At 32.8% G+C, this 24,292-nt stretch overlaps 3 protein-coding genes across 5 annotated transcripts in view; 1 reads left to right on the top strand and 2 right to left on the bottom strand.

The window, feature by feature from the left end:
• The window catches only part of LOC126737983 (CD2 antigen cytoplasmic tail-binding protein 2 homolog), a 113,441-nt gene that overhangs the window by 11,299 nt on the left and 77,850 nt on the right, over positions 1–24,292 (bottom strand). The gene's annotated exons all lie outside the window — the stretch shown is intronic.
• LOC126737986 (anaphase-promoting complex subunit 15-like) overlaps positions 1–24,292 on the top strand; it is an 87,397-nt gene that overhangs the window by 17,281 nt on the left and 45,824 nt on the right. The gene's annotated exons all lie outside the window — the stretch shown is intronic.
• LOC126737985 (peroxiredoxin-1-like) lies at positions 494–22,324 on the bottom strand. Of its 2 annotated transcripts, none has more exons than XM_050443137.1 (5): positions 22,164–22,324; positions 10,731–10,837; positions 10,492–10,609; positions 4,741–4,925; positions 494–1,080 (listed from the first exon to the last, which is right to left on the bottom strand). In XM_050443137.1, the coding sequence occupies exons 2-5, from the start codon at positions 10,825–10,827 to the stop codon at positions 893–895; spliced, it is 588 nt and encodes a 195-aa protein (XP_050299094.1). In that variant the 5' UTR covers positions 10,828–10,837; positions 22,164–22,324; the 3' UTR covers positions 494–892. The 2 variants fall into 2 exon arrangements, with proteins under 2 accessions (XP_050299094.1, XP_050299093.1); XM_050443136.1 differs by lacking the exon at positions 22,164–22,324 and adding an exon at positions 15,447–15,469.

Here is a 24,292-nt window from a genome sequence, read left to right as displayed (position 1 = left end):
TTTTAAACATATTTGGACCTCATAAAATAATTTGAAGAGTAGATAGACACTTCAAATTGCCAATTTTGGCGCCAAATTTAAATTTATCGATATAGCCCCTTTTGGAACTATTAGAAATCCTTATTTTCAACAAGGCTATGTAAATAGCTCAAAAATACAATTTTTGAAGATAGCCACATTTCGAACCAAACCATCGATATGTTTTATTGTCAAGGATTTATTTATTTGTAGGGCTTATGCTACCTCTAGTAGTTTTCTCATTAGTATATCAATTTATTTTTTGTTATTTGCTTTTTTAGATCGTTATTTAAATATAAATTAAACTTGTAATTTTCGTAACAGCTAATGGGGTTTTCCCGTACTTAAATAAGTAAATATTTATCGACGGTTTTCTAATAAATAAAATAACGATTTTAACGTTTTGACGACTTTAGCTTTTTAAATATTCCCCTTTGTTGGCAAGTAATTACGCAAGAACAAAAATCTCTTCGTATTTCTTTTAAATATTTGGTTTATTCCAACACAAAAGTTTACTTAACAACAATATTCATACATTTTAGTGGAAATAAACAAAACAGTGATAACTAACTTGACATAGTATTGTAATCTAAATGAGAAAATTACTTTTAAATAAAGAATAATGGACACAACATTTGATTCTTAATTCTAACCTGTCTACTAGGGGACCATCTATCACACTGTGTTTAGTTTCGAACATATAAACTTCAAAGAACAAAAAAATTTAACCTCAGTTTTGCGAATGAACAAAAATCAACTTTTACAAGAGTATGATTTATGAATCGCTACTTTATGATTCGGATATGAAGAATTAATCCTTAATATTTAAATTAAACTTAAGTTTATGTATTTCGGCGAGCAATGGTGCTCCGATTTACTGCTCTTTGAAATAATCTTTGCTTTCCTCTGTTGAAGGCTTAATGGTTTTCTTGCCGGGAGTCCAGCCGGCCGGGCATACTTCGCCGTGTTCATCGGTGAATTGGAAAGCTTGAACCAGACGGAGGGTCTCGTCTACCGAACGTCCGACGGGCAGATCGTTTATGGTCATTTGACGAATAATTCCTGAAAGAAATATCGAAGCTCTTTTATAACCACATCATTGTTTTTTTTATTTATAGTATAAACTTGATTTAGGAGACAACAAATTGTTTTTAAAATAGCTTAAGACTAATTACTAAATTTAGTTAAATGCGAAAAAATGAAAAGCACGTGTAGTTGATTGCACTTGAAATAATAATAAGGTGTCTGCTTTTGGGGTAGTGCAAGCAACTATCTTCTACAGATGTTGTTTGTTCTACAGAAACGTGCTGTGCGTTATATATGCGGGATATCACCTAGGGAATCATGCCGACCATATCTTATCAGGGAGGGCATTCTTACAATCTACTGCCTATACATACAGGAGGTGGCATGCCTTATTTTCTCCCATCAATACAGGTTTGTCCTACAGATTCCACGATATGTCACCCGCCAGCGGAATAATTTGCGGCTTCCCATTCCAACATCTACCTTGGTAAAGAGATCAATTTTTTATGAAGGTATAAAAATCTTTAACCACCTACCAGAGGACATTAGAGGGGCAAAATCTCGCATCGAATTTAAGTTTCTCTTGAGGAGATTTCTGAGTGCTCGAGCTTATTACTCTGTGGCTGAATATTTCAACGACAATCAGATTTTAATTAATTAAGGGAGACCTAGCTCTTTTCCTAACCTGTTTGTTTTAAATGTTTTTCTTTTTTTGTTTATCCCTAAATGTTGAACTGTACTTAGTTAAGAAAAGTTAGATATATTTGATTTTATTGATTCAAGAAGAGAAAAGGAAGGAACAACAAAAAAAGGAAAGAAAGGGGGGAGAAAGAAAAAAAAAAAAAGAAATGTAAATTTTAACTGTTTAACTTTGATTCGTCATTGTAACTTGTATTTTTAAATATAATTTTAACCCTGTAACTCTGTCTCTTAAGGATTAGGTGAAGCTTTGTTTATAACAATATTTTGTTCAAACAATAAAGCATATTTGAATTTGAATTTGAATAATAATTCCTTGGCTCAAGTGTTAAATTTACATGGCAAACGCTCACAATTAAAAAAAAAACAGGCTGCATATACAGGGTGCGGCAGCCAAACCTGCAATTTTAAAATAAGCGCGTGATCCAAAGAAGTGAGTGGGATGAGTTGTCAACGTTACCGTTGTGTTTGCCCGTTAAAAGCATTTTATGAAACAGTGGTCTAAGCAAGAGCGCTCCTTCGCTGTAAAGGCACTTATCAAAGCGGTAGTTATTCAGCCGCTCAATGCCGCTTCCATGTTCATGTCCAAATTAAACGTAACCGGCCCGTGCCTTCTGTTAACTCAATAAATTTATGGTTAAAAAACTTTGAAAACATCGGTGAAACGGGAAACAGAAGAGGTGGCAGTGCGAGATCAGTGAGAACTCCTGCTAATATTGAACGTGCAAGAATCGCTATGACATGAAGTCCTCCGACATCAGCCCGTAAACACAGTACTGGCCTTAGAATTTCAGACAGAAGTCTCCAAAAAATCTTAAAGTTAGTTTAACACTATCACCCCTACAAAAAAAAATAAATAAAAGCAAAATTTTAGATATTGGAGCGATGAAAGTCCTCAAGAAATCCATCAGAAACCTCTCGATTCGGCCAAGGTAACAGTTTAACGAAGTTTTCTCAAATCGAGTAATATTCCGGAACGGATTCATTCCTTGACCCCCCATTCACCTGACCTTACTTTGTGGGGCTACCTAAAAAGCAAAGTTTTCGAAAAAACCCCGGCCCTGTACTCTTGAAGAACTGAACGCGAGAATCCGTCAGAAAATCGAAAAAATCCCTCAGCAGATGCTCCGTGATGTTATGAACAATTTTAGAGATATAGTATAATTTTTATATATATAATTATAATATAATAATATATATATTATAATTATATATATACACTACCGCTCAAAAGTATTTGCCCACCATGTATTCTTTTTAATATTTTAAATTAGATACAAAAATCTTATCTTTATACCTATATTTAGATTGTATCTCTTTTGTAAATTGCATATATGCTTAAACAGCATACCTATAGTTGATAGGTTCGTTGAAAAACACTGAGTATTTAAAAATAGTCTTGCAAATAACAAACAATGTAGTGAAAATATGCATTTCTTCTAAAAAACTAATCTGTTTACAGTTCGATGAAATTTGAAACATTTAAGGTGTTTAGTCTTCAAGAATTGATTTTATGTAACATTGGTAAAAAATTTCGCTTGCTTATTGACGATTTTCACCGTTTCTTTGCTTGTTTTTTTTTCAACACTCTTTAAAATGGCTAAAACAAAAGAGTTATCGGTAGAAACAAAAGGTACTTGGTATTGGACTTCATAAGGCTGGAAAGACTAACCGTCAAATTTCAAAGAATTTGGTAATTCCAAGGCGGACTGTCTGATTATAATGTTAGGAAATTCACCAGAGAAGGGACTATTAGCAACAAACCTCGATCGGGAAGGCCAAAGGCAACAAGTTCAAAGGAGGAGATAAATATGATAATTACAAGCAAACGCAATAGACCCTGATATGGCCCCTGAAATCACAGAAAAAATCAACAAGGAGCGTAAAAAAGCGCTCAGTGTTTCGACAGTAAAACGGCGACGTTTAGCTGGACCAAAACCGCTACTGAAGGATGTTAATAAGAAGAAAAGACTTGAGTGGGCCCAATCACACAAAGAATAGAACATTGATGACTGGAAGAAAGTTCTCTGGAGTGACGAGTCGAAATTCGAGGTTTTTGGAACGAAGAGGCGAGTTTTTGTTCGCCGTTATACCAATGAAAGGGTCGCTGAGAGCTGTACGGTTGTTTCGGAGGATCTGTAGTGGGCGATCTAATTAGAATAGAGGGAGTTCTTCGAAAAGAGGGTTACAAAACAATTTTAAGTGACAATGTACTTCCTTCTGGTACTCGAATAATTGGGGAAAACTTCATCTTTCAACATGACAATGACCTCAAGCACAGGTCGAAATTGTGCAAGCAATATTTAGGTCAATTACAAAGGCAACATCTTCTGAAAGTTATGGTATAGCCCCCCCAATCACCGGACCTCAATCCTATCGATATTACTGTGGGATGAACTGAATAGACAAGTGCGAAAATCATGCCCCACATCAAAAGAAGACTTCTGGAGGATCATCCAAGAAGAGTGGCACAAGATACCTCAGGAAACTTTGGACAAATTAATTCGAAGACTACTGAAACTCTGTGAAGCTGTTATTAAAAATCGAGGCGGACATGTAGATGAATCCAAAATTTGATTTTCTTAAATTTAATTAATTGAAAAATGTATTGTTTATATTTATTTTGTTATAAATAAACCGTTTCATAAGAATAACTGATGGGTTTATTATCTTTAGTTATAACTTTAAAACAGTCATATGTGGGCAAATACTTTTGAGCGGTAGTGTATATAGGTTACTCCTATTCTCCTTTATTCATGAAATCCTAATATGGGTCTCTTAATGAACAATTACAGGTCCAATAGTTGCAGTACAAGGTTGACGAATTGAATTGAATTGTTGGAGAAAGTGTGCCCGTGTCGTAGTCACGGTCATAGGAAAAAGTTTAAGAAGGATTTCTTTCTTTCTTTATGAAAAATGATCGTAAAAAAGCTTTCCAGAAAAATGTAAATTAAAAATTTAAATTTAGACGTTTTAATATGTTTTTAATATGCTTACCATTTCCGTCAATGATAAATAAACCGCGGAATGCGACACCACTGGCCTCGTGCAATACACCATAGGCTTTAGCAATGGAAAGATTTTTGTCGGCTAACAGAGGAATTTTCATGTCTCCAAGACCGCCAGATTTGCGGGGCGTCTGAATCCAGGCCAAGTGGGAGAAATGAGAGTCGGTCGAGCATCTGCAAACAAAAATAAAAATGAAAAATAAATTCGGTTAGTATTGGAAAAATGCAGTGGCGGTTCGTGGATTTTTAACTTGGGAGGTGTGTAATGATTTGGGATCTTCTGGCTTTCGTCACAAACTTGTGGACGGAGGCCATGGAGAAGCACGGCGAGTCCCGCTCAGTCACTCTTGACATTTCCAAGGCATTTGACTGTGGCATGAGGGACTACTAACCAAGCTCTCCTCAATCGGCATACAAAACTCATTATTGAATTGGATCAAAAGTTTTCTTGAACAACGAACAATCCAAGTAGCCGTCGATGGATACCTCTCCGACAAATTTAACATTAACGCTGGAGTCCCTCAAGGATGCATTCTATCCCCCACCCTTTTCTTGATATATATCAACGATTTGCTATGAACCACTGTCAATTCAATCTACAGCTTTGCGGACGATAGCACTCTTATTTCCACATTTAAGTCCGCCAAACCAACGACGGCCGCAAGTTCTCAGAATCTTAGGCAGCAACAAGTAGCTTCAACCAACAACGATATTACAGCAAGCTTGGAGTGGGGCGGTAACAATCTGGTCAATTTTAACGCTAAAAAAACGCAGGCTGCAGTATTTACGATGTAGACTAACCTTGGTGGCCCGGAGCTGGTTATGGCAGGGAAAACATTGCCAATGAAATCATCTTTACATCTTTTAGGAGTCGAGGTCACCAACAGTGTGTCCTGGCATGACCACGTTGCCGAGGTCGCCAGGGCGGCTTCCAAAAAACTCGGAGTGGTTTTCAAAACGAAAAAACTGTATACACCAGAACAGCTGCTGACTCTTTATAAGGCTCAAATACGCCCTTCCCTCGAGTATTGCTCGCATGTCTGGAGCTCTGCACCCAAGCATAGTTTAAACCTGCTGGATTCTATACAGAAGAGAGCTATTCGTCTTATCGACAAACCAGAACTGACAAAGAGTCTGGATAGTCTGGAGCACAGGAGAAAGGTGGCTGATCTCTGTTTATTCTACCGTTATTATTACGGTAAGTGCTCCTCTGAGCTGGCAGGCCTGATTCCACCCAGGGCTGTTCCGGCAAGAAGGACGCGTCTAGCAGTTGCGGCTCATCTACATCGAGTCCACCTGCCTACCCCAAGGACGTCGCTGTATCGGAACTCATTCATCTGGAGAACATCCTCTTTGTGGAACGGGCTTCCACCTCACATATTTCCCGACGCATACAACCTGCAGCGATTTAAGATAAATGCCCACAAATATATTCGCGCAAGCACCACTCCAAGAGTGACATAGGACTTTCCTCTTGTGCTTGTGTTTACCATTAAAAAAAAATTGAATCCATGGTTCGACCCAGTTAAATGGTTTACATAAATAAATGCTTAGTCTAGTGCAATTGTTATAATTGCTATATGGTATAATAGGAAATTATTCAGTCTTCTGTATTATAACAGTCAAATAGTGCTAGCAGTATTTAAAGAAAAAAACCGTAAAACGTATTTTATTATTGCTAAACCTAAACTCGGGTATGGGAAGTGTTATTGGCGCGTTAAGTTAGTGCTTTTGACGACGTCAAACTCTAACTACTATTTATTTGCAGCTGTTTATTTCATTTCTAATGGTTAATAAATTCTTATTATTATTATTGTTATAAATTTTTATTGTAATAAATTATTGTTAATAAATTCTTTCAATTAGATCAAATCGTCCTCGAAGGTAAAACGGAGCTAGGTAAAATTTCGTCTATTTTAAACGTAAATTGGGACTAACACTATAATGAACAATTATTGTTCGTGTCTTCTCAGACATCCACTTTTTTAACAAATAAAATAACCTCATTCTCTCATTTCCTCAGGTCATGTGTCATGATTATTTCTTTAAATGTCAAAACTGTCAAAATAAGGAAGCAAAAACACTAAACCATTGATTATGGCGCAATTTCGCTGCAATTAAAGCCTAGCAGTATCGTTATTTAAATTCCCCTTATGTAAAACTACTTCTGCGCTTGCGTAAAGGTTAAAATACAGCTGAATTTGTTACTGCTAGACGTCTTGATGACTCTGCCTAACAAATTCTCATGTGGTCTTGATGAGATTCCTATAAAAATTCTTAAATATGTTGCAGGTCTTATCTGTATCATTAAGTTACAACATAAATGAAATTTTCTCTACAGGTGTTTTCTCGAATAAACTTAAAAAAGGGAAAATTGTCCCAGTTTATAAAAAGGAGGACCCCAATAATGCAGAAAACTATAAACCTGTATCTTTATTATCATCAATTTCCAAAATAATTGAGAGGGCCTTATACAATAGAATTTTTAATTTTTTAAAATTTCATAATATCTTATCGGAAAGTCAGTACAGTTTTGTTATCAACGGAGCTAGCAATTTATGGGGCAATAAACCATATCATTAACTTATAGACAAAACAACTATAAAGTTGCAGGTCATATATTGAATAATTTTGCATTGAAATTAAAATCTATTGGTATCTTTTTTGATCTTACTAAATCATTTGATACCATTAATCATGCTTTACTATTAAATAAGATCTTTTATTATGGTATAAGAGGTCCGGCTTATAAATGGCTTGAATCATATTTGACAGGTAGAACCCAGGCTGTTAGATTGAGAGTTAGTGGTCAGGTGACCATATCTGATTGGGCAACTGTCGTCACTGGGGTTCCACAGGGTAGTGTTCTTGGCCCATTTTATTTTTACTTTTTATTAATGACTTGCCTCTCCTGGTTAATGACAGTTAGATAACACTTTTTGCCGACGATACATCAGCAGTTGTCTCGGGTACTGACTACCAGCCTATCCATTTAAAAGACACCAAGTGTATATTGCGCGATGGTGCCAGAAAAATGATCTTTGTTTGAATAGTTTGAAAACCAATTTCATTTTTTTCACTCCGATTCGAGCTATTCAGGACCGGAGCTTACTCGCCTTAGAGAGCAGTCATCAAGTAGCCTCATCCAACAACACCCCACCAAGTTCTTGGGAATTGTAATTGATTGACATCTATCGTGGGATCCTCAGGCGGAATCTGTGTGCAATAGATTATCCCGCAGCAATTATGCTATCTTGCAACTTCGAGCATGTGGATGCATATACACTTAAAAGCTTTTATTATGCCTCAGTGCATTCCACTCTATCATATGCCTTATTAGCTTGGGGTAATTCCTCCAGTATTGGGAGAGTGCTAATAAATCAAAAGCGCATTGTACGTACGATGTTTAGACTTTCCTTCAGAGAAACTTGTCGTGGTACTTTTAAAAAAGAAAAAATCCTAACTGTAATTAACATCTATATCTTGAAGTACGCATGTCAAGTACATAAAAATCTTAAATATAAAATAAAAAAAGAGATCTTAATTTTTATAAAACTCGAAATGCAGATAAATTATGTATCCCTTTTACCCAGTTGTCACAGGTACAGGATGGTCCGGAAATTACATCTCTCAAAATTTTTAATCATCTCCCATGTAGAATAAAGAGATTTAAGACTTTTCCAACTTTTAAGAGAGCTCTTAGGACCATGTTAGCTGACTGTCCTTTTTACTCGTTAACAGAGTTCTTTGTAGATTTATTAACTAAATTTAATTAAATTTAAAAATAATAAATTTAAACATTTAGTTAAATATCTTTGTAATTTTATACTATTTTTATTAGCATTATAGTTTTTTATTGACAATTCCTATACATTGTTATGATGTCGATGGAAATAAATGATTTGATTTGAGATCTTTATTTTGATCTGTCAAAAGCATTTGATATGATAAATAACGGGCTGTTTGGCTCAGTTTGGTTGGTTTGAGAGGTACCTGCCTATCCCTATTAGACAGTTACATGGAGTAAATATCACCCAGAATGGGAAAACTTTTATAGTACAAAATACTTTTCAGAACCAACAGCAGTGGAACAGGGTGTTCCTCAATGATCTATTTTGGGACCACTTCTATTTATATTGTATGTGAATGGGCTCTCGGGGATCTGTCAGGGAGACATATCTGCCAGCATGGAGATGACACATCAGTTATACTATCAAGTGGCTCTGTGGCTGGTCTAACAGATGCTTGTTCAGGAATGGTGAATGAAATAGAGAATTTGTGCATGGGTAACTTAATACCGATAAAACTGCAATAATACACTTTAATAAAGTCCAATCTAATGAATCCTTATATGTCAAGGGAGTTAATAAAACAATTCCAATAGTGGAATTATTTAAGTTTCTTGGGATGCATGTTGATCCATTGCTAAATTGGAGTCAGCATTGCAAGACACTAATTTCCATAATAGTAACTGTGCTTTGGTCCACAGACATAGATACAATTTATTCATTGATACTATTAAATTATACTATGTGTCTTGCATTCAGTCAATATTGAATTATGGAACTTTATTTTGGGAGTCGTCTGTTAAGGCTATGGGTGTTATTAAGCATCTGGTTGCTTCAAGACAAACACGACTTTCAATCCGCAGTACTCGAATCACGTCTAAATAGAAATGAATATGCTCTCAAAGGGAGCCTTGTAAATATTGCTAAAATTCAGAAAACCATACACATTTATTCACGTATTTAGTAAATTTTGTATGGGACTTATCTATCCAAAGGGACTTATTCTTAAAGCCAAATATTAATTTTTGATGGTAAGACAACATTATTTTTTATCTCATTTTAAACAAAAAAATTAAGTATTTATTTAAAATTGAGAGAACAAAATTCGTTACTTCTAAAGTGGTTAAATATTATTAAAAGTGTGGTAACAAAAATATAAGTCTTGGTGATATAACGAATGCACCAAATTCGCGAAAATCTTATAAAACTTTTTTTCAAATTAATGAAATTATTTGAAGAATATCAAAATTTGATTCAAAAAGTTGGATTTGTCTAGGTGTTTTCTTGGCAATAAAGTATCGACTAATTTAACATTGACGTGACAGGTAGAACTATAATAATCCATCTTCTGATATAGGTCTTTTTGGAAGAGTTGCTGAAAAAGGATAGGACCGAATGAACTTCACTAAACTCTCTTGATCACAAAAAAAAATTAACTGCCTTCGGTAGATTGAAGAAAAGAAACTTTCACTATTTGGTTCTTATAGCAGGATTGCACTACTGGGAAGGCAGAAAGAAAGTATTTATTGATTTGAAGTTGTCTTTTTGACAATGAACAGTCATAATCAATAACGTGCAAGGTATAATATAATTCAAGCAGAGACCATTTGCAGAAAATATGATGCTATTAAGATAGATCTTTTAGCAGTTTAATAATCTGAAACTTATACCAAGATAGTAAAAGATTAGTTTGCTGATAACAAACATAACTGTAGTTAAGTGGCACAATCACAATCCACACAATTAAACCCTATTTACTATCGCAGTAATTTAACGCATTCCGATATTAAAAGTCAATTTATAAAAGCAAATCTACTTGTGTTCCTAAAAAGATTTTATACCTTTTTCCACCACTGTTTTATTTATTACTTTTAATTAAATTTTTTATTAGTTCAAACATTGCAGCAAAGAAAAATGTTCCATAAAAATTATTTTTAAAGCTGATAACTTACCCCACAACTACGGTGTTAATTTTCTTGAATTCTTCAATCCTGTCTGAGAAAGCAACGATTTCAGTTGGACAGACGAAAGTAAAATCCAGAGGGTAGAAGAAAAATACTACATATTTTCCTGAAAAAAAATAGAATCTATAGGTCATCTTAAAATCCCACTTAATCATTTTTTAGCAAAAAATAAACCTCCGCATAAACTTAAAAAATTTAGAGGAATCACAAATATTAGCCATATTTACCTTTGTAGTCCTCCAAGCTAATATCCTTGAATTCTCCGTTAACGACGGCAGTTCCCTTGAAAACAGGGGCTGGTTGTTGAGGTTGTAGTCCAGACATGTTGATTTTGCTATAAAAGATTCCTTTATAAAATTAAGTGAAATTACAGTAATAATAAAAGTATAAGCTTCAACAGTTAAAATCAGTCTGCCAAGAGATGAGAATCATTTTTTATCATACAAGATAATTTGCGAAACCTTGGTCTTGAGTCATCATAGAATAACGAAATTAAAGGATAATTTTATTCTGCTAAATAAATAAAAGCGATTTTATTTTAAACTTAATTATTTACTTCAAAAATTGAGGCCTGCAACAAAAATCCGGGTGTCGACTTATTCAGTAATAGCTTGTGCCTTACAATTTGAAATGTTAACGTTTACCCATACTCATTAATGAATTTCAGTGTATTGAAGGTTAAACAAAACCTTTCTAATTACCAATACAAAAGCAGAATGCAGGTGTACATAGTAAATAAATGTGTGTTAAATACACCATACCCAATATATCAGAGCAAGCAAATACATACATAATTTGCTGTTTAATTAAATAACCTTTTTTGGTATAGCATGCAGGTAAAGCCTTAGAATATAATATTGGGCGTTCTATATTGCCACTATTACAGCTTAAAGACAAATAACAATTTACAGATAATTAGACCTTACAGTAATACAGTTTGATAAGTAGGTACACATATTTGACTAATAAAATTAATAATTATAAGTCAAAGGACCAGCGGCACCAATTTTTGTTTGTTAATTAATCCTTAAAAAACTGAAAAGGATGGTTATAATAATTCATGTTACAGTACTGACAAATGTTATTGCCACAAATTTCTGTTTTTTTTTCTACATGTTATGGCCTTACACACTCTTTCTTTTACCTTACAAAATTTTAAATAATAGCTGAACTACAGAACAAAATCTTGGATTATCAAGGTGCCCAAAAACTAGTTGCCTGTATTTCCCCAGGTATGACTCAATCACAGCAAAGTAGGTTGACTTAACATATTGAGCAATTGGATGGCTATCAATTTTTATGCTCTTTCATTTTATCTTAAAATACAATAAGATTTCCTTCCCCATGTACCAAAAAGATTTTTTTTTCATTTCTGATCTCAGGAAAGGTAAAAGAATATTGCCCGAATTTGTTTATCTGTTGTTTTGACTGTGTGGATTTGAATTAGACAATAATTTTTTTATTGGGTTTATAAGTTAAGCACAGGGATTCTAAAATTATAATTGAAGGAGTAAAAATACCATGAGAAATAAACAATGGCTTGCAGTGTTCTTCTGATACCACTCTCACCAAATATCTCACTGCTTTCATTTGCAAAACAAACTGTGTGTTTAACTGTAGGTTAAAATCAATGTGTATGCCTAACAAGATATTCAGGGAGCAATGAAACTCCAACACGAACGTGTTCGAAATATTCAACAAAAAACTGTTGAAGTCAAATCCATCACCTGATTTCAGTCAAATCTTCACAAACCATCTCCGAAAGTTCCACATCATTGCTTGCATGCTTTGTGATTGTGGTATCGTCCGCAAAGATCGTGAATTTACCACGCATACTCAATCTGGCTATGTCATTTATGTACAGGAGGAATAGTAGACAACCTAAGACTGACCCCTGAGGGACTGCATGCTTTATATTGGAAGCTTCTGCAATTTTTCTTTGAGCAGAGAGATATGAGCAAAGTCATGAGCCATTCCCCTAAATCCATAATGCTTCAGGAGTACTTCATGACTAAGGCAATCAAATGCCATAGTTAAGTCACAAAATACGCCGCCGAAGCAATTCCAGGTAATTATTTATTTGTTACAAGTATCAACTGCTAGAAGGCCACTTACAGATACTAACTTAATATATCATAAAAGTACCGTAATAAATAATAAAAGGAAATACAAAAATGAACAAGTACCCAATGCGCATAATAACCCAGAAATGACCAACACTAATTAAATGCAATTACAAATACCCATTGGATCAGTTCAGTTCTGTTTTAATTTATTTAGTAATATTTTTTTAAACTGATTGAGACTAGTTGAATCAATGTTAATATCAGAAGCGTATAAGTAAAAATATTCACAAAGTTTGTAAATGGATTTTTTTTATAAAGGTTGATTCATGGAGAAGCCAGATAAAGTACTAATGGATGGCGAGTGTTAATTTTGTTTAGAGCAAAAGGTAACTGACTAAGAATCTCAGGACCATCTATTTTCTTTTGCAGTATTTTGAAAAGAATGCAAAAAAATATTCTAATTCCTCTCTTACTCAGAGACAGTCTATCATAAACCTGCAACAAATGATCATTATGACAGCCTCTTTGAGGATATATGCAAAATTTCCTAAAATACATTTAGGAAAAATTCAAAATACATACATACTTCAAAAGGGTCCTCTGAAGACCTTCAACCATTACCATCCAGATACTGTACTGGGGGAACCACCCATATTTCAAGATTGACAACTTGAGACTAACTTTAACACTTAGCTCCTTGGTGGTTCAATAAATCCAGAATTTTTTTGGGCATTTTCTACTTAAGATAAAATGTGTTGAAAAAATGAAAGAGTTGGGTCAAAAATGACTCCTAGATCCCTCTGCTGGGGTACTCTTTAAAGTTTCTTCTTTAACCTTTAATGATGAACAAATTAATGATTATCTGAATGAATCTGAAGGAAACACTTAAAATCGACAGCAAACAATTGTTCCGTTGCATTTTTAATATTGAAAGTCAGATTAGGTCCAAAATTGGAGACTTGTTGAACACTAGAAGTACTTTTAAAGATACACGGCTTGGAATTTTTAATTTCAACATATTGAAACCTACAACTGCGATATGAATTAGGCAAGTAATAGAAGGAGACACAACTAAGTCTTCAGGATTATACAGTGTCTCACTCTATTAAATGCTTTCTCCATATCCATATAGATAACATCAACCTGGGATTTTCCATTAATGGACATATTGTCAGAATGAGGTAAGATTAGTGAAAGTTGATTAATATGGACATGAAATAATGCGACCAGCTATTTCACCAAATAGGCGCTCAAAGATAATCAATTCCAAAACTTGGAAAATAGGGTTCATAATAATATACTGAGCCTTTAACAAATTCTCATACTGATTTAAAAATCTTATCATTCTCGATTTCATCGCTACTTTAATAACCTTTGAAAGTGTTGATAAAGAAGAAACTGGTCTAAAATTGAAAGGGCTATCCAATGATCAATTCGAATTTATTGTGTGAAAATCCTCTTCCATATAAAGAAAATTTTTTTTTAAGCTTCATAATCAGTTATCAAAGAGTCTATTTTTAAAAGAATTAACCAGTCATGTACTAACAATATTTGTTTTAAATATTATTATTATAAATAAAAGAGATTATTAATGTTAAAGATTTAGAGATATATTAACAACAACATTCAATAGAAGTACTTAATAGTATAACCAGACTCAATGGATTTTTAAAGTTAGAAAACGTCTAAGTATTTCTTTCTTACGAATACCGAATATATTCAGTAGTGTGTACAGTTTAGATCACACAAGGGTGAACCTTGCCATAGCCGTTAATACCCACCTTTTAATTTACAGCAATTAATATATCAGTTTTTGTTAAGTATCTCCAATTTAACCCTTAAACAAAAATATTTCCTGAACAATAAAAATATGCTTTATATACTCCTTTAGGTATGTGAAACCTGTTTCTGAATAAAAGAACTGAAAAGCCCCGGGATTGTTAAATGGCCTTCTCAATGGTTTGATATATGTCATGGGAAATGTAAACAGATGTCCAAGGGTTGCCAGCCAGCCCTCCTCCATTTGAAAAAAAAATACATTATATTAAAATTGAATCCCTTATACTTTAGGTTTTAAAGAACTGTTATATTTTAAACATAATTGTCTAATAATTAAGTTAAATGTTGGCCATTTTGATTTTTTATTTAAGGTTAGATATTTGTTTAATAAATTGCTAGTGTTTTTAGTCTCATCAAAAAATTTGTTTTAATTCCAATTTGTTTATAAGAAATTGTAAATAGACTGAGAACAATATCAAACAAATATGCCAAAATTATTTCTATTTTCTTCAGCATCAGTTGTCAGTCCGTTGTATTTATTAGCCAAATTGGCAAAGTTGGATTCAGTGCAAAAATATTCAAAGCCAAATACGATTTATTATCTGAATTGGAAACTAGGTGCAAAAAAATCAAAAGAAACAAAGTATTATCATTGATGCACAAACTTAAAGGCATTTGTTAGAAGGTGAAAGTCTAGTTTAATCCAAGCAGACTTCTTATATCTGCCAATTAGTTTGAGAACTGTAATTTCCTTAAATGATAGATAATTCTTTATTTTAGTCTCTTATTGGCAAGTCTGAAAACTATACAGAATACACTGTTAATTCAGATCCTCTACATCTGTTTAAAGAGTTTTTTATGGATCTAATAATTCTTGTTTGTGCCACAAGCAGTTTTTGAGTGCCACTGCTCTTATCCCAGAAAATGGTTTTATACTTTACAATGATTGAAAATCTTCATTTTCATTAATTCAGTCAATTCCCACCTCTAGTCTCATATTAAACAAAGTTTATATCTTAAAATTCATGAACAATTAGATAGTTATTAAAGATTGCATTAGTAAACTAAAATTGAATACATCCAAAAATATATTCATACCTGTACATGAGTAAAAATAAATAGGCATCCTTTACATAACAAGACAAGCACATTTATACTCTTCATAATTCCATCAAAGCATCATAATCTAACTACAAATAATTGTCATGACTTACAGTTTAAGTGTACTGATTAATCTAATCTTTTAACTAATTGATTTTATTATATATTTGACAATTACTTATTAAATGTGGCAAAATTATGTTGCTAGTGATTATTGATTTAAATACAATTGAAAATGTGGCAGTTGTAAACCACAAGGCACATGTTAGTTATCAATAAAACCTAAAAAATGTGATAATATATACAGTTCTGTAACAATTTTTACATGATAGGGTTATATATTTTACAGCTTTTACAGCTTTTGATAACTCTTACACTTTTGCATAGTCATCTCACAATTGCAAGTCATTATTTGATCATTCATAAGAGATTATGACATGATATATTTCTATCAATTTAGTTTTAATTAAGAATTACTCAGGATTAATAACTTTATACTTATCAGTCAAGATGGCTTTATTGCTATTAATAGCAGTGAGCAATGTAAGCCAGCAACAAGATGTAAGATTCAAATTCATTATCAAGGTTAATGCTCCCAGAATAAAAAAATTAAACTGTATTGGTAAATTAACCTTACATGCATAATAAATTGATTGTTGGTTTATTGTGGGTACCTAATATTCATAAAAAAATTCTTGCATGCATAATCACAAAAATTAAAAATAAATGATTTAAATTTAATTTGTAGGCCATTTCAATAATTACATCTTAAAAAATTCAGTTAATAATGGAATTTGTGAGTAATAAAACCTTGAATGTTTTACTTCATGCACTTGACACTACCTAATTGTTCCACTCATTGATTTACTAATTTATTATTCATTACCAATCCATTGAGTACATAATTTTTTTTTCTAAAGGATTTCTTATGAATAATTGAAGTATACTATAGAAGTTTGGAAATACAATATTTAATCATATCCAATGCGTTTCTGCGATTCTAGTTTTAACCAAAGTAGGGGAAAACGTGATGTCAAAAATCTGTCACAAGCTGTTTGGAATTTTCCAATTAGTACTCAGCTTTGGACTTTGATTACTCATACAGTCTAGAAGAAGGCTGTATTGAAAAATAAAGTTTTTCTGTTTTAGACTCGTTTAATGTCATTTGGTTACAATTAAACCATTTAGTGACTAATAATGTGTCTTCTCCATAACATCCACAATGTGTATTTTTGATAAGTTTGATAAGGTCCTCTTTAATACTGTAGTGTCATCTGCAAAAACTACAAAACTTTGATCTGGATCAGAACTAGGGTTACAGCTCTCCAGATCATTTATATAAATTATAAAACTAAAAATATTTTACTACATTTTTATTTCATTATTACTCATTATTACTCATCAGCTATCATTTCCCAAGTTTATGCTCATAGGTTGAAAATCACCCTGTATTGCTGATTTTAACAAATTGGGTACGAATCATAATATAGTTTTTAAAAATGTTTTTTTTACCAGTTTATACATTGTATTAGTTGTACTCTTGCTTTTGAGAAATCAATAAGTTGAGATTTGAGACATTTTTCAAAGATTTCAGCAAAATTTGAAATTACATTTATTGGTCTGTAATTTCCTATATTCAGATTAACTTCAGATTTATGAATGGATGTGAAAATAAAAGTTTTCAAGTAAGAAGGTACAATGCCTGTTTTTAAATTTTGGTTAATTATGTGTAAATGGATTTTGGTTTAGAAAGAAATAAAGAAAATATTCTATATTATGTAAGACAAAACCTTGTGTACAAGCATCCTAAAAACTAAAAAATTACAAATTCACAGAAGAACCCATACATATTTTTTAATTATAAAATAAAAAAAAAACACATTATCAAAAAATAACAAAATAAGTAAAACTGCTGTCAAAAATAGAAGTTAAAATAAGGAAATTAAACAATAATAGAACAAAACAACAGGTATTACATCATATGGAAATTATGTTAGAGCACATGTTAAAATGTATTGTTAAACAATTCATCAAGGCTATATTATGCTTTAGTTAGTAAAAGTGATTTTAACTTGCTTTTAAACTTTTTCTATTTCATACTTGTCTAATAGGTAGAAGAAAATGATTGAAATAGATGTAAATTTTTTCATTGTAAGGTATATATGAGCGACGAGAATGTAGGGATTGGTAGAGCAAAATCATCTACATGATGATTCATATGACCAGTGTAAAGATTCAGGATATTTATAAATAAGAGGAGCCATTTCCAAGATAAAAAGAGAAAATACAGTTAAGATTTTTTGAGGTATAAGGACAGCTTTTCAAGGTATGTTTGAATATAAAATTTTTATTATTTTAGAAGAGATTTGACCAATAGGAAGAGAACCATTATTTTTAGGAGAATTTTTATATTATATTATTTTTGGTTGTTTCTAAAAGGAACACAAATTTAGAAACTTTTAAGTTTTAAATACAATAAAATGGGGTGAATGGGAATTTTAAAGGGAATAGGAACAAAACTTTTTAAATTTGTGTTCCTTTTCATATTCATTAAATAAATTAATATACAGAAACATTTGTGTTGGTTAAATGAAACTGACTGTTGCGACTATGAGATAGAAGCCCTGGCATTTATTCAACAACAAAAACAACTTTGATACATAACCTCAAAGTTTGTCTTAAAGAACCATTGTATTTTGTACCTGTCAAACTTTTGGTTGAAAGAGTACAAAATCTTAAGTAAATAAAACTCTCATATACAGGGTGTCCGGAAAGTCAACGGTAATACTGAAGGGGCTGATGGAGCAACTCATAAGCACCCAGAAAAACATAAAATGACCTTAGTAAAAAATTGATGGTTTTCGAGATATTGGCACTTTAGTGGAAGTCACCAAAATCCTACTCTTGGATCAGATTTTCGATTGTCACGCCTTAAAAATAGATGTTTTTTAGAATCTCTTTTTAGCTATGCAACACTGAATAGCCATTTTACTGATCAAAGACAAACATTAAACTAAACGGCCAAAAAATTTAATAAGAAATCTATTCTAAAATAAAGTATTACTTATTTTTATTTTTTAAACTTTGAATTTGACCGCTCATACTGGACCGAAAAATTGTACGGCAACCCGGCTAATACCTTAAACAGTTTGCTCATTTAATTTAATTTTAAAATTACCCAATATGTTTTAAAAAAAGCTTTACTGTTATTGTGATAGAGTGAAAGATAAACCTAATCTACCTTATGAAAAAAAATAAAACAAATTTATAATTATGTTATGTTCAAAAAATATTTTTATTTAACTTAAAAAAAAATTTTAAAAACAAATAATATGTTCGAACTGTCTACCACCAACGCGAATGCAGGCGTGGCATCTTTTAATAAATGACCTATTGATCCATCTTGCATTCCTGGCAGCGTTAAGATCTTGGGCTGCATCATTTATTCGCTGCCGTAATTCAGCAATATTATTTATTGGTCTTGCATAAACCTTTTCTTTTATGCAACCCCAGTAAAAAAAATCGAGGGGGTTTAGGTCTGAGAAACCTGGGAGCCCATAAAATTGGACCAAGTCGGCCGATCCATCTGTTGGGGTATGTTTGGTTTAAATACCGACGAACTTCATGGGCATAATGTGCCGGGCAAGCATCATTTTGGAACCACATTATTCGGCGACTGGCCAAAGGAACATCTTTTAAAATAATTGGTAGATTGTGTCGACAAAAATCTAAGCCTGCCAGTTCAAATTTTCTGGTAATTTGAATGGGCCAATTACACGTTCGTTCAAGATACCGGTCCACAAGTTTACTTTAAATCGGTACTGTGACCTTTCTTCTCGAATAAAGTGGGGATTTTCCAACGCATAAGTGTGCAAATTGTGCATGTTCATAAAGCCATCCTTTTTGAATGTACTCTCATCCGACCACAGTATATTTTTAAAAAATTCGGATCCTCTTGATTTTTTTGCAACATTCTGCAGCAAAATTGTAGGCGTGGTTCGTAGTCTCGAGGCAGTAGGCTTTACACTCGTTGAACATGATAAGGGTGATATTGAAATCGCCTAGTGATGTCGTTTACTACCGATTTCGGCATCCCTGTTCTTCTTTCGATTGCTCGTGCCGAAGTAGTCGAATCATTTTCAATTTCTTCTAAAACTTGATCAACATAATCAATATGAGGTCTTTCCTCTCGAACAGGAGCATGAGGCATTCTGCCTTCGGAATATGAGCGGTGAACATTAATAAATACACGATAGTCAGGATATAAGGCCAAATTCGGATATCTTTCTTGATAAAGATTAGATGCTGCTAGAGCATTTCCTCTGCATTCACCATAAATGAGATGCATGTTTGCATAATATTCTTGGGCGGTATACGGCAAGGGCATAATAAATGATTAACCAATTAAACAAACAGCTCAAAGAACACAGACCACAGGAAAATGAACTCAAAAACAAATCCAAAGTAAAAGGTAACAGAAACATTAGGATACAAGCAAAAAAGTAGTTAGTTCACGGAATACTGTAAACAAACTAAATTCCAAAAACGTTTGTTGTTTATGGCTATGATGATAAGAATTACCTTCGCTCTTGATTTTTTTAATTTTTAAGTTAAATAAAAACATTTTAAACATAACTTAAAAATTTGTTTAATTTTTTTACAATGATATCATAAGGTGAATTAGGGTTATTTTTTACTATAACTAATAGTAAACTGTTAAAAAAACATTTAGGTAATTTTAAAAAGTAGATTAAATGAGCAAAGTTTTTAGGGTATTAGCCAGGTTGCCGTACAATTTTTTTGGTCCAGTATGGGCGATCAAATTCAAAGTTTAAAAAATAAAAATAAGTAATACTTAATTTTAGAATAGATTTCTTATTAAATTTTTTGGCCGTTTAGTTTAATGTTTGTCTTTGATCAGTAAAATGGCTATTCAGTGTTACATAGCTAAAAAGAGATTCTAAAAAACATCTATTTTTAAGGCGTGACAATCGAAAATCTGATCCAAGAGTAGGATTTTGGTGAATTCCACTAAAGTGCCAATATCTCAAAAACCATCAATTTTTTACTAAGGTCATTTTATGTTTTTCTGGTGCTTATGAGTTGCTCCATCAGCCCCTTCAGTATTATCGTTGACTTTCCGGATACCCTGTATATATATTTTCGAATTAACAATTTAGTCTCCTAAAGGGTAAACATAAGACTTTTTGCTAAAATGTAAATTTTAAAAAAATCTTATTTTATTTAGCTGCTTTTTGTTTAAAGCAATACATTTTTATGTTTGTGTTTATAAGATTTGTTTCTGATATGTTTTTTAATTTTTTTACATGCATTATTTGAAAATATAAATTATAAATCACTTTATGTTTGTTCCCATTCTCCTGGCAATATATTAAATCAATCAAACAAATAAACTGACAAAATAGTGGTTCTAACTCACCACAATGGCAAGTGAATAGGAACATACAGGATTAATTTTTTTTTACCATAGTAATATTTATTAGAAAAAAAATACTTTGCCATTATAGAGTCCTAAACTAGTTCGGACTTTTGCATATTATACTTGTCATTAAAAGTGAAAAGCAGTTCCTATTCACCCACATTTTATGGTAATTAATATATACAATTTTCTAATTTTTAATTGGTTAAAAAAAATAATAGGCTAAATAGCTTGGCACCTAAAAAAGATGATACATGTATGATCATTATGAATGATCATATGTAGGATTATGTCCTATGATTTTCATTTATTCAAAAAAAAAACTCAGCTCAAGGATGGATAATATTTCTAATTACTAATAGAACTGTAAAACATTTTTCATTCGAACATTTGTTTATTAAAACTCAAATGAATTTAAAGCAAAACAACTGTTTCAGTTACTAGCACTAAAATAATTTTTTATCTTTAAACAAAAATACCACAAATTTTGTCTTATCCATAACTAAAATATTATTGCATACCATGATAAAAATACTTTAGCCAAACAAATTGCTTATCATTTGTTAAGTAAAAAAAAAGAATCATCTAGAATTTTAAAGCTGCAATTATGTTGTCACTATTGTATCAATTGATATAGTGGGAAAAACAATAAATAAATAAATGTTCTAACCAGTGAAATCACCCATCAAAGTAAAACTTGCTAAATTGATAGTTTCAAAGTCTGTCTGTCATGAACCCAATAAGACAGTTTTATTATACCTTGTTGGTTAACATGCTTAATATTGTATAGGTATAATTTATATTGCCATGAAATGTGTTAAAAGTACTTATCATGAAGGATCTGCTCATGTCACCTTTTTTTCTACTCTGTGTTTAATAGCAGATATTGAATATGAAGAATTGCAACTGAAATCGACCAGGGTAAAATTATTAAATAATTAATTGGATTGAGAGGATAACTTTTGACTTTAATTGACACACCATTAACATCCTAAAAGTCGTAATAAAATTGCAAGTTGTGCAAGACGTGACTAATAATTTAACTCTAAAGAGTACCTTTCCTAGTACAGTTACTTTATGCTAAGGGACAAAGGTGAAAGTTAATCGCAGTTACAATCTCACAAACCGGTTAAACTCATCAAAGAACGGATGCTATGTAGTTAAACGTGGCATGGTGGCATCGGCATGCCAATTATTTTAACTTTATGTTATCAGTATAAATGCTTACGAATATTAATACGTAATAACGTAATTGAGAAAGCAAGAGAACTTACCAGTAAAAAAGCCGACTGAAATCTAAGAAACTTGCTACGGTCCGCTCGCTCTCTGGTTCGGCAAACGAATGAAAAATCGGAGTCGTCAAAAATGAAAAACGTGAATAAGAAGAAATGAATTAAGGTAGAATTTCATGAGAGCGTCAAGCATCGCGAGTTTGTTAATAGGGAGATAAAGTAGACAGATTGTCACGTAAACTTAAGACCACTAAAGTTTATTCATAGTAAACGTGCCGAATTTCAAATTGCTTAAAATATATACAGGATGTGTAATAATGGTGATTTTCAGACACTAAAGACTTTAGAAAAACATTTCAACTGTATCTTCCTCACTTCTCTCTCACCTCACTCATTTCTTCTTTCTTGTTAAGCCCGCGTTTTTGCAGATAGCCATCCATATTCTGCTTACTCATGAAAGGCGTAGTTTAGAGGTACGTCTGAATCTCTCCATGCCTTACCTTAAGAGACTACTCTTCCCGTTTTTTTCCTTTTCTTAAAGGTTGAAGTTTTCTTTTCTTAGGTATTCTATGATTTTGTGCATGGTCATTGACGCTGGTTTTGCCAAAATGTCCTTGATGCCTACTGGTCCTAATAGTTCATGCATGGCTTGCAAGTAGTTTTCCTTGCATTGATTTTCCCGGAAGGTACAGTTGAAGATAAGATGATTTAGTGTTCCTTCAAAAGAAGACTTTTTGCCATCTACTCATCATATGCCAGCAATAACATTGGGCAAAGAGAATTCGGAAAACGTCTCTAAAGTTCAACCAGAAACACCTGTTAGATGATTTAGTGTTCCTTTTTTTCCACCAATACAGTTTGGGTCTTCTTTGACATATTTTATTTAAAAGTTCTGGCGTGATGTAGTCATAGTCATAGAGAAAGGGTAGAATGGGCCAAGACCCACGCCACGAACTTAATAAATATACCTGGACTGCCAATTCAATGAAAAGTAAATGACCACTACTAGGTGGCCGCCATTTTGCGTGATTGTGTCCTTTCGATGTTGGTCACTCTGACAATTTTCAGTTGTGCCAATTGTAGGGAAACAAAACAATTAAAGTTTCTGGGAAGTTATGTTTACAAAACAAAATAGAGTAAAAGTAACATTTAGTTAAGAATTTAAGATAGTTGCATTAGATCTGAGATTTTTAATGTATTTCTTTACGAATTTCGTGTATGAAAGAAAGTAATCCTCACTTAAAATGAGACAAAGTTTCAATTAACTTCAGATAGATGCATGCACTTTAAAATATTTGTTTTATTATTCTGGTAAACTTGAATCTTATAATCCTAATACCATGAAAATGATGATCTTCATTTAAATTTGTGCCTGTGTTTACTTAACAAATTTAGTTAAAAACACTTTTATTTTCTTTCTATTTTTACTTTACGACTTTTAATTTTCTTCTATGTCCAGTGTTTCTACCTTAATAGGTTCAACCGTCTATAAAAATCAAGATATAGATGATTTTATGAGGGTTTGTAATTAGCAAGGGTTTATATAGTAAAAGTTAACAACTCTATATATTATTCTATGATAAACAACACAGACAGACAATTAACAATAATTCGGTTTTGAGAAACAGTGAACCAAATACGTTTAAATAAGGATGCCGATACGATTTAAATAAGATACATTGTCCGCGTATTAAATAAGGAGGAAGCTATATCGCCTGATGCAGATGATATACCCAAGCGTGTCGCTTAAAAATCGCCAAAAACTAGGCAACCCGCTGCTGTACTCACAATTGAAAATGTTATTTAGAATTAATCATATCGAGTGATACCCAGGACTATCTGGAATTCTCAAAAGTGCCGTTCCACTCCTTCTCCCTGCCAGAGGAGAGAAGGCTATACATCGTTCTCCGAGGTCCCTTCGAGCACTGGTCGGCCGATAGCATCTTGGAGGACCTGAGGAAGCTAGGCTTTCAACCTCACTCAGCGGGACGGTACTTCAACAGGAACAGGCAGCCCACACCACTGGTCCTGGTGCAGCTCCCGAGAGAAGAAAAGTCGATCTTCTCACTTACGGAGCTGCGCGGCGTGAAGATAAGGGTAGAAGCCCAAAGAAACAAGTCCAGGAGAATACAGTGCCACAGGTGCCAGCTCCATGGACACGCCCAGGCCAG

This window comes from Anthonomus grandis, chromosome 6 (genome assembly GCF_022605725.1).
Source record: "Anthonomus grandis grandis chromosome 6, icAntGran1.3, whole genome shotgun sequence".
In the NCBI taxonomy this organism is placed as follows: Eukaryota; Metazoa; Arthropoda; class Insecta; order Coleoptera; family Curculionidae; genus Anthonomus; species Anthonomus grandis.
This window is presented reverse-complemented; position numbering and strand designations above follow the sequence as displayed.

What these genes read in the sequence shown, in the direction of transcription:
- LOC126737985 (XM_050443136.1), bottom strand. An exon ending in ATTAACACCGTAGTTGTGGG is followed by an intron (nt 4,926 to 10,491) that starts GTAAGTTATCAG and finishes TTTTGTTTGCAG; the next exon opens with ATGCTCGACCGACTCTCATT. An exon ending in ATTTATCATTGACGGAAATG is followed by an intron (nt 1,081 to 4,740) that starts GTAAGCATATTA and finishes TATTTCTTTCAG; the next exon opens with GAATTATTCGTCAAATGACC.